The sequence below is a fragment of the Maylandia zebra genome, linkage group LG6, assembly GCF_041146795.1.
Source record: "Maylandia zebra isolate NMK-2024a linkage group LG6, Mzebra_GT3a, whole genome shotgun sequence".
Taxonomy (NCBI): domain Eukaryota; kingdom Metazoa; phylum Chordata; class Actinopteri; order Cichliformes; family Cichlidae; genus Maylandia; species Maylandia zebra.
This window is the reverse complement of record NC_135172.1, coordinates 29,283,723-29,301,727: the sequence shown is the minus strand read 5'-3', so window position 1 is coordinate 29,301,727 and position 18,005 is coordinate 29,283,723. Positions and strand designations below refer to the sequence as shown.

At 39.9% G+C, this 18,005-nt stretch overlaps 1 protein-coding gene across 6 annotated transcripts in view; it reads left to right on the top strand.

Moving 5' to 3' along the window:
* septin9b (septin 9b) overlaps window positions 1-18,005 on the top strand; it is a 70,948-nt gene that overhangs the window by 34,667 nt on the left and 18,276 nt on the right. Inside the window, exon 1 of one of the 6 annotated variants that reach the window (XM_023154303.3) lies at window positions 5,004-5,049. The exons of 3 other annotated variants lie outside the window; for them this stretch is intronic. In XM_023154303.3, the coding sequence (XP_023010071.2) occupies window positions 5,019-5,049 (31 nt within the window). In that variant the 5' untranslated portion in view covers window positions 5,004-5,018. Of the gene's footprint in view, window positions 1-5,003; window positions 5,050-8,763; window positions 8,884-18,005 lie in introns of those variants that run through there. 2 more of the 6 variants (XM_012923736.5, XM_012923735.4) reach the window with 2 other exon arrangements.

Below are 18,005 nucleotides of genomic sequence, written 5' to 3'. Positions count from 1 at the left end.
AATACAATTGCAAAGGAAACCAAGGCTATGGCTTTGAGAGTAAATGTGTATTTAATGGGTGTTACTGAGGAGTCGCTTCATGTAGTGCCATTGTGTCCTGTCTTCCTGTTGTGATGGTACGGAACAAAAGTGATATCCTCATTTCAGCTGGACAGAATATGTCTGCCTATTGCCTTAATTGATTCCTATTATTATTGACATTTCTGTTCATAATTAAAATGTGGTCACTGTGAAAGAAAGACCAAGTGAGGCCATTTGTCTTTAGTTTGGACTGACCTTCTAAAAGTGAGGAGGAGGCGTCCACAGAGGGTGGAGGGCGATTTGTCTCTGCTTGTCCAAAGGTCAAAAAAGGCCACACACGCACACACACATGCACACACAAACAAGCATGCTTTCTTAATCTCTCTTTTTGTGTGTATGCGTGTTTTTGTTGTCTCTCATCGACACACACACATGCAAACACGCAGCCTCCGGCAGAGGCACATGTGGGGTCAATCCTCTCCCAGTGTAATTACTCTGGACTGATCCCAGACCATTACTCAGTGTGACCCTTCGGCTAATTGCCAAGGAAAAAAATGAGAGCGGGGGCAGGCTTTACCTATGCGCTTGTGAGGAGGAGCTGTTCCTTAATGGGAATAAAATCCTACTTTAGTTTGTTGTTCTTTCATTAACGCGAGAATCATTTTGTTTGAATTGTTTGAAAATCCTCTCTTCTGTTGGATTATAATAATATTTTTTTAGATAGAAGTACATGTTTGCCAAATAATTCAAGATCCTTGATCATGATGATGAGAAATTTGTGGCTTAAAATGACGCTCTTGCGCTGAAGGGGAGACTCTTCGTGTCTGCGTCTTTGGCTGTGCTGCAAATTAATGAGCACTTTTGCTCATGTGAAGTCAGCGAGCCTCGAGTTTACATCTATTTTTTCAGTTCAAAAAACGCCCTGCAGTGACAGCAGTGACAAGCGTCAGTTCCTATTATCTTGTGCATGACTTTCACTGTCACTGTGCTTCCCCAACAAGCCAGCAGGAGGCAGTGTGTGATTAGTAAATCTTGAGTAACCCTATGTAAATAAATTATCTTTGAATCTGACAAAAACGAAATTCATGATATTTGGCAATCGTGTAAAGGAGGAAGAAGTCATTATGTCCATTAATGGAGAATTGATTGAAAGAGTTACTGAATTTTGCTTTTTGGGTGTCATAGTAGATGAAAATTTGATGTGGAAATCACATATCGAGTATATTAGAAAGAAGATGGTTAAAAACATTTATATTTTGGGAAATGTAAGAGATTTATTAGACTACAAAACAATGCGCATTTTATATTTTTCATTGTTTTTCTCATACTTTAGTTACTGTGTCGAAGTTTGGGGGAATACATATGAGAATACTATAAAACCTCTAAACTTATTACAGAAGAAAGTGATATGAATGATTCATAATATTAAATAAAGGGAACATACAAATAAATTATTTATAAAATCGAAATTGTTAATTAATATAATTAATTATGTTTAATGCTAAAAGTAATATTTTGCCTTTTAAGTTACAAAGAGTATTTTTAATGTGTTCGGGGGGAGAAGACAGCAGAAGGAAATTTTCTTTTAAGCATCAGCTAGCTAGGACTACACAAAGATTAATGAGTCCAACGGTTAGGGGTATACGACTGTGGAACTCTCTTCATTATAATTTAAAGAATTGTATAAATTTACATTGTTTTAAAAAGTGTGACATGCTTAAAACGATAACTCAATATGAAGAATGTGAATGAAATTGGAGTTCATTGAAAAAGGATCCATTGTTTTTTGTTTTATTTATTTTATTTTCTTATCTTTTCTCCTTGTTACTATGTGGAGTGGTATATTCTGATTGTAAATTTGTTGTTTGGTTTGAGTCAGGACCGGAGATAAATGTTAATGTTAGTTTGTTCCTTTATTTGTGGTGCCCACTTGCAATATAAGTTGGATTGTAGATAGGGGGCAGGGTTTAATAAGAACATTTTCTTCTTCCTGCTCCTTTTCACACATTGTTGCAGTGCTTTACTGACAGAAAGTGTGGTTGGTTTGTCTGAAAGAACTAACTGTGGAAACTGTTGTACCAAGTGTGAAATAAATAAATAAATAAATAAATAAATAAATAAATAAATAAATAAATAAATGAAATGAAATGAAATGAGTCTGGGTGGCAGGTAAAATAAAGCTGTGTTTCATGCTTTTTCAGACAGTTTAATTTTCAAATGAAAAATGTTATCATACAACTGCGCTTTCTCTCATGGCTGGAGCTTAATGAAGAAAAAAGCTCCAGGGTCAGAAATTTGAACCATGCTGGTGCAGAAAAGAGATGTCAGGCTTTTCCATTCATATGTTATGAATGTTTTTAATACACCAATATATCAGTGGGATAGACATTTTTTCAATAAACTGCTTTGCAGTTCTTTGAAGTGTGCAGACACTAAAAAGACTTGACATGAAATGTTTTCCTTATTTACAATGAACATCTTACACTGGAAGGTGGAGCTGAATAATGGGAAAGGGACAGCCCTTCTGCCTCAGATAAATAGTCCCACATACACACGCACACACACAGACCACAGACACACACAGTTCCCCTCTCACCCAGAAAAGGCTTTCGGAAGTTAAAGTTTACACTGAGCATCTGGGGGAAGTCAAGGGTTAAAGAAGTTTCCCACCACTGCAGAAAGACCTCTGTCCTGTTAAGTCATTATGCCAAATCCCCAAACTGCTGTAAACACCCCCTTCTCCATTCAGTTACCCCTGCATGCTGTGAACCCAAACATGTTCACATAGTTCTCCTTCACTTATATTTTAAAGCATATGTATACCCAAGCATTTACTACTTTGAATATACTAAACTCATCTGACTAGGAAATTAACTTTTGGCAAAACGTAAACAGCTCAGCTTTAGACTTTCACACACGCACACACATCACAAAGAAGCAGCGACCTTGCCGTAAGAGAAAAAGACAGATAGTAGGATATGGGCCATCAGAGCCTAATGAAGGAAGGCAAGATAGCATTTAGTCTGTTGACATTATCTTCATTTATCTGGCCTTCCGGCGTATGATTCTTCCTTGTTATTTATCTAGATATGGGGCTAGTGATTCATTTGTCTTGGAAAAGCTGATGAGAAAATCATACCTCTTATCTTGGTCATGAAATTAAAGAGGAGGTTAAAATGGAATATGGCATGCTATTATCAGCCATTGTTTTGTTTTTTCAGTAAAACTTTGATAAATTTAAAGAACTGATCTTCAGATATGTTCAGGTGGTGAAACTGAGCATTAAATCCACTATTATCATATCAAAAACATTTACAAACAAACCTAAAACGTGACCAGAATGACGATGAATTGCATAATTATGATAGTAAGAAGCATTACACGTATATAACTCCAATTCTAAAGTTGACAAAAACAGTTTTTTCCCACTTTTAAATCTGGTGAGCTCGTTTGGTTAACGCCTCTTGCTCACTCAAGCGTGTTTCATGGATCTGTGTGAGTCGGGGTAAAATACATTTCAGATATTGATTGTTTAGAGTCGTTTCAGTGCAGGAGAAAAGTTCATGTGTTTGTCTCCACATTTTCTACTAATGATGTTTTATCCACTTGTTGGCTGATAGGGGGCTGTTTTGTGCATGGACAGACAGATGGCCTTTTGCATCACAGACTTACCATCTGCTGAAACGAGTAAAGCGGAGGGACTGGTGTGTTAGTATGTCTGAAGTGAATGTGCGTGGAAAAGAACCCAAAAATAAAGATGAGATTGTGCAGTCTCGTCCCTCATTGTGCACCAACAACAGGTGATTATCTTAAACCACTTAAAGACAGCGCAGTTATAAAAACTGTGCAGACTCTGCACATGTGAAATTTAAAAGTATAAAATTTCAGTGTCAGTAAATGACATTTCATAACAGAGAATGAAGTTTAGAAAAAAAACTGAAGTGCTACATAACTTTTTATATTAATAATCTTCATCGCCTCTTTTGCGCTCTTACCTTCACCCTGCTGATTAATGTGTTAGATTAGCTTTGTAAGCCTGATTCAGACATGCTGCGCTGCTGACTGATTGGTTTCTCAGTTCAGAAAGGGCAAGCATCATTACTGATGCTCAAGTCTTTACTTTCCAATAATCAGCACAGACTCTAAAAGCAGTGATCTGGATCTTTTGCTATAAATGGGATTTACAATGATAGTTTAGGGATTTAGATAATATGCCTGCAGCTTTGTGGTTTTTAGTGCAATTACCTTGTTTGAAGAACCCCGTCATCTGTTGAGAAAAGAAATGTACCAATTGAGCTTGAAGGAACTTTGGGTGAACTTTCACGTCCAGCCTCGATGGTGTGAAGGATTTGCTAATGGTACACAGCCAACTGTAGTCATCAGCATCACTCAGCGGCAGAGCGGGCAGATGAGGGTGGAAAACACAACTGCACAGAGAAATGACAAGTTTCCTCAGATTCATTCGTCTCTCATGCACCATCAAACTGAGGTTCAATGTTCAGTGGAAGCCTTATGTGGTATTTTTGTCCTGTCGACAAACGAATGCTGACACCAGTTACAGAAGAAGGATATTTATAATGTCAGAAGCTGAACTTCATTTTCCATCTCTATCTGCTTCCATGTCTGTGCACATCCCAGGTTTCTGTTTAGATTTAATTAGCATCATAACATAGTTAGATGTTTCACGAAGACATGCCGTGACCGCACAAACAGTTTAATCACAGAGCTCCTTCCGTCCTGTTTTCATTTTTAGAACTGAGTCATCCCCAATCCTGGCCCCCGCAGACCTAGCAGGGGGCTAGGGATTCCCCAGAAGGCCAGTTCTCTGTAGTTTTTCTGCTTGGTGGTCAGCAGGGAAGACTAGAGGACATTGTGAGAGATCACACACTGGCTTGTATGGACTAGAAGTTTAACTCCTGGTCTTTCACTTGTGAAAGTAAGAAAGAGGTGCAGAAGGAAAGGCGCTTTGAGGAGATATGACTTCTACTTGCAGCGAGATGTACAACAACCACAAGACAGAACCCCTGTGTGAGTATCTGTTCAGGCATTGTCTTTTTTGTATCTGTGGGAGAGCTTGGCTGTTTTGGACTATCTCCTTACAGAGGCAGAATAACTGTCTGGTTTCCATTAAGGACAATCATGGAAAAGGATGAACAATGAATCCTCCTCAGATGGGGATGCAGGGAAATTGGTGCAGGAAAAGAGTTTTTTTTTCAACATTTTTTCAATTCACAATTTTGCAAAGATCAGTGTTTTAATGTCTTATGAGACACCATTCTGCACTTCCTCCTTTCATTCCTATGAATTGGAAAAACATGTTGTTCTTACCAGAATGGTGATGTGGTTACATTTGAAAGAAAACATTGTTATAGAAGAATGAGTGGGATTTTTTTTTAAATATGGTAATTGAAAGTGGAAGAGGCTTCTACTTCTCTTTGTCTTTTTAACTCATCTCTGTATTAAGCAGTCCAGCTGGGAATGCTTTAGTGGCTTTTTAAGAGAAACAGTAAACCACAAGCAGACACATCTCTTTAAACAACTGCTCGGACCACAAAATCACTTTATCTTCAATGGTTTCATCATTGTTAAAAACAAAAAGAAAGAAAGAACGAAGCACATTCTTTTCTAGTTTGGTACAGTGAAAAGCTAATAAAATACAAGCATGAGCATACGTCATAGTAGCCTTGAGATAAATTGTCCAAGCTGCAGGCTGAAGAAAAAAACCTGGAGCAGTGAAATATTTTACTGTCAACATGTGAAGTAGCTGGAGATATATTTGCAGACTAATCCAGCAGAACTGTTAATATATGTTTGGCGATTTTAACCAGAAGTTGAGTCTTGCGAGAACACTTTTGGGTGTCCTCGCTCATCACACATGCTGTCTCCATTTGCACCACAGGAGAGCAGAGCAACCACAGCAAAAAAAACACAACAGGAAGTCTCCAGCAGACCCAGCTATCTTCCCCATAGATATCTAGGCCAAGACAGATGTTCTTCTTCTTTCCCCTTCTCTGTCTTGTTCCTTACTTTCCCAACCACCCCCACCCGCTACTTTTCCTGCTGCTATCTCTCTTCTCTGCCTCCTCTTTCCCTCCCGGCCTTCCTTCCCTTTGCTTTCTGCTCTCTCCTCAGCTCCCCAACCTCTCCTGGGGAGGATGTGTCACTGAGTCCGCTGAGTCATGGAAGCGACTCTTTTAATCAGCTCAGTATGTGCTCTGCCCTGATTGGGTAGCCTTCAGAAATCAGCTTTGGCCTTAAGGCAAAGCTCGTATTCCCCTCAGCCATCCCTACATATTAGCATTCGGTTACCACAGGTTTTAATGGCTTGATGTATTTGAGCTGAAATTAAAGTGAAAGAGGAAACTCTTTATTTATTTAGATTTACAGTGAAGCAGCGATACGTGGATCAGGCCACAGATAGCACTGTGTGGCTGAAGTAGAGGTGATTGTTGGGTTATTTTGGCCGTCTGAATCACTTATTTGTTGTGCAGATATGAGTCATAGCATTTTAGCATGGGATGCATACTACACTCTAAATATACATTGATAAGTAAGGAAATGTATCTATAATACACAAACACACATATTGCACCCCCGCCTGCTTTTTCTGAAATCCGTCTTTTAGGCTCTTTGCAGCACTAATAAAATGTCTCCTCTCCTTTGATGTTTGTTTCCTCCAAGAGGAAATGGGAACTTCAGACACTGGTGTGTCGCAAGGTCCATACTGACAACATTGTTTATTGTCTGGTGACAACTGAAGGGAAAATATCTTCTTTGATAAAACAGAAATTTGTCAGAAAGCGTGTCACCCGAAAAGGCATGTGGGACAGTGAAAACATTTATCTTTTTGTTTTTTTTTTCCTTATGTAGCAAAAGTTCATTAGATTTATATTCATAATTGAATCTGATGACAGCTGTGATACAAGCCCAGGACATAGCCTAAACTGAACCTTGGAACTGCTGCATATAGCTTAAAGTTGTTAGATGCTTTAGTCATATAGATCACAGGAGAATTAACCATAAATGATGTCTCACAAAGTTATGCTGGTGTTCTAGATACAGACATCAGATAACATGGTTGATCCGGTCCTGTGGTAAAGCTAATCTTTTATCATGGTCCGAGTGAAGGAAGTGAATGTAAACTTTCTGAGCAGTTGCTCAGTATTAAATCGATTTGCTGTTTCTATGTTTGAGATTTCTTAATAGGTGTATCTTAAAAACTCGTAGCTTGTATATGCAAACTGATAACAGCAGTGAATATGTTTGGGTACCTGATACCCACAACACACCATATTGCACGTTTGCTTTGGTTTCATATTCACAACAAAACCGCTGCCAAGAGTCAGATTCAGCTCCATTTTTGACAGGAAGGAAGTATTTCTGCTGAATGTTATGAAAACCTCTGTCAGACCTTCAGCCTGCATGCTGATGGAAAAAAAAAGCAGAGCCAAGTCAACAAAGGAACAAATTAATCACGCTCTTCTTCCAGTAAGTTAAGATTAAATCCACTTTGTAGCAGAAATCTTTCTTTGTCTTTATTCATAAAAATCTGTTCTCAGAAAACAGCTCCTCGCACGCTGACTGCACTATTAGTATTTCTCAGTCGGAGGGATGGATTTGATCAATGTGAACCTCTATGTTGTTGGAGAGGAGGGACACAGGAAGCAGGAGCACAAGGCCTACACATTTCCAAGGAACATTTGGGATTTGGAAATACTTTCTGCTGTTTCGCAGCCAATGCTTACTTCAGTGCAGCTTCACACAAGTACAGTCTAGTTCTTACACGACTATTTCATACACTGAGCGGTGCTGGGTTACCACAGCAAAATAAAAACAGCATGTGTAACAGGGGGAACATCCAGGACATACGTTTTCTGTTGGAAAACAAGTAGTTTGGCATCACTGGAAATAACCGTATTGGGTTTTTGGTTGCAGGTTAAAACGGCAAAGACTTCTCTTACGTCTACCAATTAAGAGTGTACCTAAAGCCCACTGAGGCAAAGCTAAAGCCCAGCTGGCTAAGCATAACAACTGAAAGGAGAAGAAAACAACTAAAGTTAATCATTCCTTGAGTCTTTATATCAACCGCCTTGGACCACAGGAAGCCACTATACCTGGTCAACACATAACCCTCCAAAACAACACTCACTAATTGTTTGGTAAGCTTTACTGGGGGTGGGGGCGTTCTTACAAACTATGAGCTTATTTCCTTGTTGCCAGTTTTTAGAGGGAAATCGAAGCTGAAAAGGGAACGGTGCATAAAACAAGTAGATCCTTTTACAGCATTTTTCGCAAAATATTCCTTTATGTAGTTTTATTTTTATAAACTCTGAAATGTTCTGAATTAGTCATGGTTTTGGTCATGAGTCAGCTACAGCTGGAGGGAGTGGATGCATGTTGGTGTGTGTGTGTGCTGCCTATTATTTCAGAAAGAGGCGCAATGAGGACTGAAGGAAAGACCAAATGCTGTTAGTGTGCACACACAGATAATCTGTTACACTTCTTGCTGTGAAGCAAAGCAGTTGGGGGTGGTAGAGAGCATATGGGCACACATAAGGACAGGGAAGTAGGTATTGCCTGTTGTATTGTGCAAACACACACTCTTCTTTTGTAATTTCCTTTTCCCATAAAGACATAAAACTTTATCTATAATAAATGTGGTTTAGGATAGCTCGCTATATCCACAATATTCCTCATTCACTTTCTTTGAATGAGGGGTGTGACTGCCGAATGCCTTCTTAGCCACTTGGGATGGCAGTCACATGACCACGTGTGGGCGTGGCCGGGAGGAGAAGCGGCAGCCTGGCCTCTACAGCTGAATCTGTGATTGAGAGGAAGAAAGAGAGGAGAGGAAAGGGTTGGGTGAGTTGTGGATTTTTATGTTTACCGTGTACTTTTCTGTTTCGCAGTAACAGTGGGGAATGGTTTTAGAAAAAGTATAAAAGGGGGCAGGCTGTAAGAGGGAGGGAAAGGGAAACAAAAGGGCGGTGTGTCGGTGTGTGGGGAGGGGGTAAATGTGTCCTCTGGGGCTGTTTGGTGTCAGAGTTAGTTTGCTAGGTGCTTCATGTGTGCTCAGAAAGTAAAGTTTTGAAGCTGGGAGTAGATTAGATGGGGTTTTTTTTGCAGGAGATCTGTACAGCTAGCCAAATTTAGTGTAAATACCTTAATTTTTCTCCCTTTCCCACTCTTCTTCTTCTTTCCTATTGTTCAACTATCGGGAAGAGTTTGGGGGGTCAGCATTGCTACTCTCCCCCCTCCTTACTTTCCCCCTCCTCCCACCCTCTCCCTTTCTTTCTTGCTTTCCCTCCCCATTGTGTCCTCAACTCTGAAGCATGGATGGGTAGTCAGCCTCGCATAAAGAGGCAGAGTGATTGACCAATCAGGGTAGCCCGTATTCCTCTTTAAGTTGCATGCCTCCAGGGTTCTCTGTAGTAAGGATCCCTTCTTTTAGCCTCAGCTCTCCTCACATCACAGTTTCAAGGCTCTGTTTGATCCAGTGCAGTGGATTAGCCAAGGACCGATGGACCTAAGCTGTTGTGATGTGATTTAATTTTGTCAATCCCTTGTGTCTTCTCTCCAGAGAGTTTGTTGCCAAGTTCAGCTAAAGGTGAAGAGTCAAACAGGTCATGCTGTGAGTTTGAGATTTGCCTTGAGACTTTCTCAGGGAAGGACTTATCTCTTCCTCTAACTCCTGTCAGTTGCTTCAAGCAGGAAGAAAATTGTGCAAGGATGTGATTAGTCACTTTAGCTGTGATCTCATACTTTTGGTGTCTCCGATGATCTTCTCTTACCCATTTTTTTTAGTACAGTAGCTGAACAGTTGCTTTGTTGGATACGATGCCCTTGAATCCCACTCATCTCATAGCTAATGTAGCAGATGGATCTTTCCGCTCCATTTGCTCTCTTGTTGTGTTATTGGAAATGTTCTCGTTAACCAACACGAACCAGCTGCATTTCATCTTAATGTCTGATAAGTAAAGAGATGCATTCATCCTTGCGTATTGCGTCTGCATGAATAAATGCATGCATTTTGTGTTGCTACCCTGAAGTCACTGTAGCGCCACAATACCACCAGAACATTATTGAATTAGGAAATTAATTTAAATGTGTTTTTCCCCACAGCAGTCGTGTTGCTGTCACTGTTACAGCTTATCACACAATACATTTGATATTACTTACTCCTAATGCCTCACGTCTGATTTACATGAAGCATTATTACAAAATCCTTTGGTTAAAGTCAGTCATCCATTGTTTACATGCTACTAATCAGATTACTGTAGCTGGATAATAATAAGTAATTCAATCACAACAGATAAACGCTTCATTAGGATTGTTTGGGGCTAGCAGCCCAAAATAAATGAAGGGGGTTACTTCCCCTTCTGTAATTAAGTCTTGCATTATCGTGAGCTTTGGCAGATGGATCATTTTCAGAGACTTATTGTTGTTTTGCGAGCGCATAAAGACTTCAAACCTGATCCTTTAAAGGTATAAATCCACCCCTGTGGACACATAACCCACTGCTGGTGTCATTTTTGACATTCAACACACTTTTGGTGTTCTTGACCAAAGAATTTTCCCCGAAGGAAGAAGAGCTGAGTGGAGAGGAGTAGTGTGAACTTGTTTTACTATTAAGAAACAGGCTGACAATATGTTTTCACACATTAGCGTGCACACCTTTTACCCACATGTTAAAAGCTTGCTTGTCTTTCTTGTTCGCCATTGTGAAGTTTTTATTCATTCTTGTCTTTGTCAGGTGGTGGTAGGAAATAAAAATGCACGAGTCATAAATGTCACATTTTGTTTAAAAAATGGCTTGTTTATCTGCCCACAGCTGACATTTTCTGTCTGTACGTATGTCAGTGCCTGGAGGAAGTCAGACATGTCACGTCCTGTCAGAGGTGACAGTTTGAGGACCTGCCGACACTGGGTGGGTGGAGGGGGTTAGAGTGGATTATTATTTGCGGTGGTCTGCTCTACAGAACTGCACCAGTCTATAATATTATGCTCTGCTGTGGCATCTTGACTCTAAACTGGTAATAGAAAATGATACAATTTGGTCTATGGCTTGCACATAGATACCTCATGGTTCTTTAAATTAGAATCAGTTTTTAGCTTTGGCTCACTCTGAAGTCTTGACTTGTAGCTTGTCTATATAATTGCATTGAAAAGGGTCCGTTAATAGACCCGATTAGCTGGATGTTTTTCTGAACAGATAAAGGGTACAACAAAACTGTGTGCAGAAGAAGTGCAGAAGCCATTTGTGCACAGCGAGTTGCTTCTCATTTCCCCCAATTAAGTGCTGCCCATTGATATATGCAAACAAGCCAGCCCCTTTCCCACTTGATGCTTAGTGGTTGCTTGATTTATTCCTTTATGGTCTTTGTTTGTCCTTTGCCCTATCCTACTTCCCTTATTGCAGCTGTGGATGGTTCTGTGGTGAGACCCTCCTAGTTCCCCTTCCATGTTTCTCAGAAACGCCCGGGCTTCTGAGTTACAGCTGTGGTCTCTCAGTCTGCTGAGTGCTGCCCAGAACAGCAGGCTCTCACAGTGGTACACAGCACCACAGTGTCTGCCCTGCTGCGCTGGGCTTTGTATTCTCCTATTGTTTTTCAGCTTGTCACTGATATTGTTTCATTTGGCTCATGTTTCTTTTCCTTTTTTCTTTTCTTGACTCGTCCTTCACCTAAAGGGTCCTCCATTTACAGCTTTCTCTGGTCATCCACTCTCACTCTTTCAATCTTTGTGAGGTATTTTGTTAAAGGTCCTTAACAGACGTTTACGAGTGACAAGCATATCAACACCATCTGCTTTTGCTCCACACCGGGACAGCGGCTGCGTTCTCAGTGGGCTGTCATGTTACAAGACTGAAAGATGAAGTGGGCCAGTAGCCTTTTCCAGACCTTTTCTTGAGTTCTCATTTCAGTTTGTGTCAGCTCTTTCCTTGACTGACCTCACAAAATCACGCCATTTTACGGAGAAAGGAGAACCTTTAAAAGTGGATCTGTTAGGGGTTTCCCCCCCCAATTTTTTTCTACTCCTGGATCATTATTATGCCACTGAGACATTATACAGCAGCCGCTCAGACTTGCTTTTGAAACCTTCAGTTAATTAGAAGAAAGTGCAACAAAGTGTAGGCAAAAGAGCTAAAACAGCTTGTTTCAGTGTGAACTGAGGGGCTGCAAAAAGGCCCAGCAGATAAATAAAGATTATTTTGAAATAAGAATCATGCAAAGCTAGTCTACTAGAATGCAAAGGATAATAGGTCCCTTTTTAATCATTGTGTTCCTGTGGTTTGAACTTACAGATTGGGGGGGATTATGTTTGAGGGATTTCCTCTGTCAGGGATACACATGAGAGCCCAGTGAGAGGCTCCACTACCCTTCCAACTTTGAGCTGTCAGCCTCGCTCTGTCACTGCCTTCTGTAAACATGTCATCATGTTATCTCCATCAAACAGAACACAGGGAAGGATTAAGCTAGGGGCCTGTGCTGCTGTCAGCTTCACCAGGCAAAACCTGTCATAGGCTTTCATGAGGATTTAAGAAGGACTTGTGGATTGAGCGTTTACAATATGGATAAGATGATACAAACACCACTTGGAAATAGACCTTGACGGAAAAAGGAAATGTGAGCTAGTGCTGTGGAGAAGAATTCGTAGCATTCTCACACGATACGCAGTCGTGTTATTTAGACTAGTCGACTTTATAGCTTTTGTGTGTTTAAACTTCAGACCTGTGTTTGGCGTATGTGATCATTATGACTGGAGTCCTTCACAAGAATTCGTTCATGCTTGTGTGATTTAGGTGATTCAGTTTTATCTCATTTCTTTGAAGACAATGTTGTACGCCCTTGTAGCAGGAGTTGATGCTAATATAGGCATATATTTGAAGTGTAAGTGCAATATTGTATGCTCTATTTGTTTCGTTTTTTTAATTGCGTTATTTTGTCTGTGTCACAGTTTCTATAGGATACTTTTGTCTGATATTGCAACTATTGGTGAAAATGGTTAAAAAAAAACAGCAGCTTTGAGTAGAACTGAGTTTTAATGCAATTTTGCCTGAAGATGAAAATCTTTTTAAATTCTTTAACTGATATTTGGCATAGAAACATTCCATTAAATTATTAGAGGATGCTAAATTGTGCGTATATTAACCCCACACTTCTATTACTGTGTACTCTTGTGGCTTCCTTCTTCTCTCTGGTCTATCTATTGAACTCTAGACAGCAGCTGGCATAAAATTTAACGATCTCTTCCTCTCGAGAGCGAGACGCCACCTCTGGAAATGTAATTTCTGGTTTAAGAAGAGAGGAAGGGATGAGGACAGCAACAGAAAAACACACACACATGGGAAAGGAAAGGATCAGGGGATTTGACTCATGGGAACCATGACTTTTAAAAACATAACAGAGCATTCAGAAAGCAGATGATGTTAAAAAGCTGTGTGAGTGCGACAACAAACCTGATCTTCCTTTTACCCAGGGTTCACTTCCCCTCAGGAGGGACTGGAGAGGTTTTGAACACAGGAAGAAAAAGGAGAATCTCAAACTGTAATGCACATTTACCCTCATTATTAAGATTAATTGAATGAAAGTGGACTTATCAGTGATTTAAGTATAAGAGCTAATCAAGATTTCCCAGAGAATTTTTCTTTTTTCGTCAACAGACATTAAACGCTTCACTTAGAGTAAAGAATCTGACTCTTTAACAAGTAACTTTCAGGGAGGTAATCAAGATCTGAAAATGTAAAGTGCAGTAGATTTTTAAAAACTCAAGTGAGTCCAAGACATAAACCAAGTCTTGTGTTTGTATTTTATTATAACAGAGATGCTGCTTATTAACATTGCTGCATGTAAACAAAAATTCAACCAATGCAATATATGTAGGAATTCTAGCCACGAGTAATTTGCAGACCATGTCCTTGGTTATTTTGGCATTCTGATGAGCCTCAGTGCAACAAAGTTAAATACTCTCTGACTGCTTCGGAGGATACTAGCAAAAAGTTTTTCATAATTCTGTCTTTCCTTTCTATGAGGCTAGAAACTTTTGTAGCTTCATGCACTTTAAACCATTTATCTGATGAACTGTTTGAATCCAGAAAAAAAGAAAGTTATGTCCAGCTGTAAAATCCTCAGATACTGGGTTAAGCAGCATATTGCTTTTGCCGGGGCCCAGGTTTGAGTGCATCTTGACCATTTGCTGCTCTCTCCCCAACCCCCACCCTTTGTTTTCCTGTCTACTCTACTGTCGTCTCAAAAATAAAGGCTAAAAAGCCTCACAGTAAGTCTTTAGGGGGGTGCTGTAAAATCCTCAAAATGCACAAATTTCAAAGTGTCAGTCATCGACCACAGCGTTTAAACAGTTTGGCTCATTTGCGCTAATTACATGCTGTACACGCACTGATTCATTTTACTCATTTCTTCTATCTCTCCTTCACCTCCTGCTTCCTTTTCCCTCTGCAGCATTGTCAGGGTCTTGGCTGTAGTCGAACAATAACAGAGAAAAACTTTCATGTAATTTAAAGCAGGGCTGAAAAGTGGTGATGTGGCGTCCGCGGATCGATGGAAACTGAATTTCTTTGGTTTGAGGAGGCTTTTCGAGAAGACAATAAAGGCTTTGTTTCTTGGGAAGGCATGTTCAAGTTTCACATGGTGAATATTAAATGTAGAGTTGGATATGATATGCCTGATGGGATTTTAATGAAGGGCTTGGGAGGGAGTGTTGAGTTATGTGTGAATGTGGAATGGGAAGGGGATTCTCTGTTACAGCCAAACAGAGTATTATATCTGACGGAAGAGTAATACTGTGTGTTAGTTTTCCAGGAAGGTTATATTACAATGCAGTGGGTTTGGTGTCCAGGATTGCACTTTTTGATCTGTCAGCTGTATGCAAGTTTTGAAATCTCAAAGTGGTCTATCTTTCTACTCTTATGATATAAGAATTGCTGCCTGAAAGCCGTTCTGTGTTTTTGTCTACAAAAAACTGCTGGTGTTGAAGATAAACGGCAATCATTTCTGTTCTGTGAGTCGTGGATGTTGAGCTCTCCTCACTTTCACTCCCTCCGCAGTCCTCTGAGGACATTACCTGATGGAGATTAAAATGTCTTTAATCTGCCCCCTGACTGGTACGAAGTCTGAGTAATGCCCATATGGGGCCATGTAAGAATAGGGCAGATAACTTTCCAGTTAATTACCAGTGAGCGAGGGGTTGTCACGCGTCCTTGATAATGCACCTTCACCTAAACCACCCAGCTAGGGCAAACTATCAGCAGCCGTGTGCTACATGTGTCAAAGGGCAACTGCATGAAATTCAACAACTTGGTTCTCCCAGAATAGTTCATATTTTTGTATGACGTAAATTTAAGTCAGAGACAGTTTATTGCAGGCTTTGTGAAAGCTTTTTCATATAGTAGATGCAGATAATTATCTATTTTAAACTGAGATGTTCTGTAGCACTGTCACCTAAATCTAAGAGGTTTTCAGATTTCACTGTCCTGATCGTAGCGATCAAAGTTTGCAAGCTGTCTCTGTAATTGCATGGGCTTCCTCCATGTCCTGCACCAGCTCATAGACATGCACGTTAAGTCAGTCATTGACTCTAACTTGGTTGTCGATTTAAGGCAAAAGAAGTCTATGGACCAAAGCACTTTAGGAATGTATGGTTAAATAGGACTTGTCGTTTCAGGCTGGAAAAGCACGATCTACATGTCAGTCCATTTCTATTACATTAGGTATCAAATGGGATCGCTATGGAAAATGATAAGAAATAATAGTTCATTAAACAATAGTTGGTTTATTCAGTGGTACATTTCTATAAGATAAGGCCTAAATATCCTTTGCAGTATCTGCATGTACAAAACTCTGTAAGGCTAAAATATCCCCGATGACGTGTCTAACAACCTCGGGATTACTTTCACAGACTTGACAAGGTTAAATTCAGAGAAATGGAGGATACTGTACAAGTGCTAAGTGATATTTCTTGTGGCAAATTAATTGATCCTCATGAGTACAGTTTGCTGGTGTATGCCTTTAAGCTGTACAAACCGTTTCAGTGCGGATGTAAATGCTGTGGTTTGTCTGCTGTGAGGCCTTCTGTGACAAACAGGAAATCTTTTAGAAAACGTGCACAACTGAAACTCGTTTTAATAGAGCAATTATTTTGTAGCATGCAACTCCTATTAAATAAAGACACATTTCGCCATTAAGACAACATAAAATATGTTTGTGTGGAAAACTGTGTCGACTTCTAAAGAGCAAGAACAAAACAGCAAGATGCCATCTTGAGTGCAAATGAACGTCAGCTTCCCATAAAGTGCCCTCATTTGAAAATAACTAACAAGAGATTGGAGTAATCTCTTTGATGGGATCTATCCATTCATGCAGGGAAAAGGCTTGAACTCCTCTCCATTCATTAAACAGAGCTCTGAAATCAGTTAATCCCAAAGTGCTGCTTTTTCATATTACGAGGCAAAACATCCTCTGTCTAGTGGGGTTTTTTTTTTCTTCTTTTGTCCTCTTCAAAGTGATCTTAAGACAGAATATTTTTGCAGATTAATAAAGCTGTTTTCATTTGAAGTAAGATTCAAGGGCGGTAAAATAAATGTAGTGTGCTTTATCGGTATAGGTGCTCGCTGAGGCTCCTTGATGCATCGTTGTAGTCCACTGCACTTTGCCATCAATTGCTTGCATCTCACAGTTTGATATGTTGTTCCATTATGATGACTCTGCTGAGTCTCTCTCATGTAGAAGCAGTCTTTATTCAACGGCTGTGGCAGCCAAATCATGATCTGAGTCACAGCCTTTGTTTATGTTCATTTATGAATGAGGTTTGGCGATTAATATGTTCTGCCACTAGCAAGCGTTATTGGTGCTTTTCTTGTGGAACTTTACAACATTATAATCAAGATCTGATGAAGAAATGGTTTTAGCAGAATTGGCTCTTATGTACGTGAAGACCACAAATAATTCTTAGTAAAGTAGATGCCCGCTAGTGGTCAGTTAATGTATAGCTCAGCGATTAATTATATTAATCAATTAGCTGTGGGTTAGCTCAGAGATTAAAAATGAAAGTTCTTGGTTCTCCTTGGAAAAGGAGAAGTGACTTTAAAAACAGTTTCAGTATGCTTGACAGCAGAGAGCTTTCAGGCACTTTCCTGGTATTGATACTTGTTCTCCTTTTTCCCTACGTGTATCACACATTTGTCTGTTTTTGCAGGATTTCAGTAGCCTGGCTTGTTTGCCCCACCTAGCTGGTGGCTGTCCATTATTAGAAAGCAGACTTATAACGTAGTAGGTGGTCTGGGGCTGGCATGGTCAGGGTGACCAGAAGGCAGTTTGGCAAATGCTCTGGATATCGTCATTAAAGCGATCTTTCATTCTGTCATTCAAGAAGCTACTGTTGCATTCACGTTTGATGTCATTGTGCATAGTTAGCCAAACAACAATTTGTAAACCTGTACAAATATTCTGAAACACAGGCTAAAGAAATACCAATCCAAAAACCTTATTGTATCATGTCCAACAGACAGCAGTTATGTGTTGGGTTTCCTGAGGACAGCTGTGCTGCTCGAAATGATCACACTGTGCAGTATTGCCAGGAGGTTTACATCACAGCATGGGTTAAACTCCTGAATTGTTGTGTTGGATGGATTTTCCCCCCATCGAATTGAAAAAGAAATAGCATTTTAATTTCAGTTGAGTGATTTCTCAAGAGAAATGCATTGTTTAGTGATCACTTATTGCCTGATGATTGATTTGTTGAATTTTAGCCAAGCCACATGAGTAGTTCGTCCACTAAACATTTGGCCATCAGAGTCTGAAAGTCAGAGGTCTGATGGATACCACAGAGACTGCTGAAGGTGCAATAACCTTACTCGTGGTCCAAAATTGTGGCTCTTTGTCTCGCTCAGAGAAGAAGCGGTCATTGATTTCAGACGTACTCAGTATTATGCAAGTGTGTAGAAGGTTGAAATTATGTTATGTTAGTAG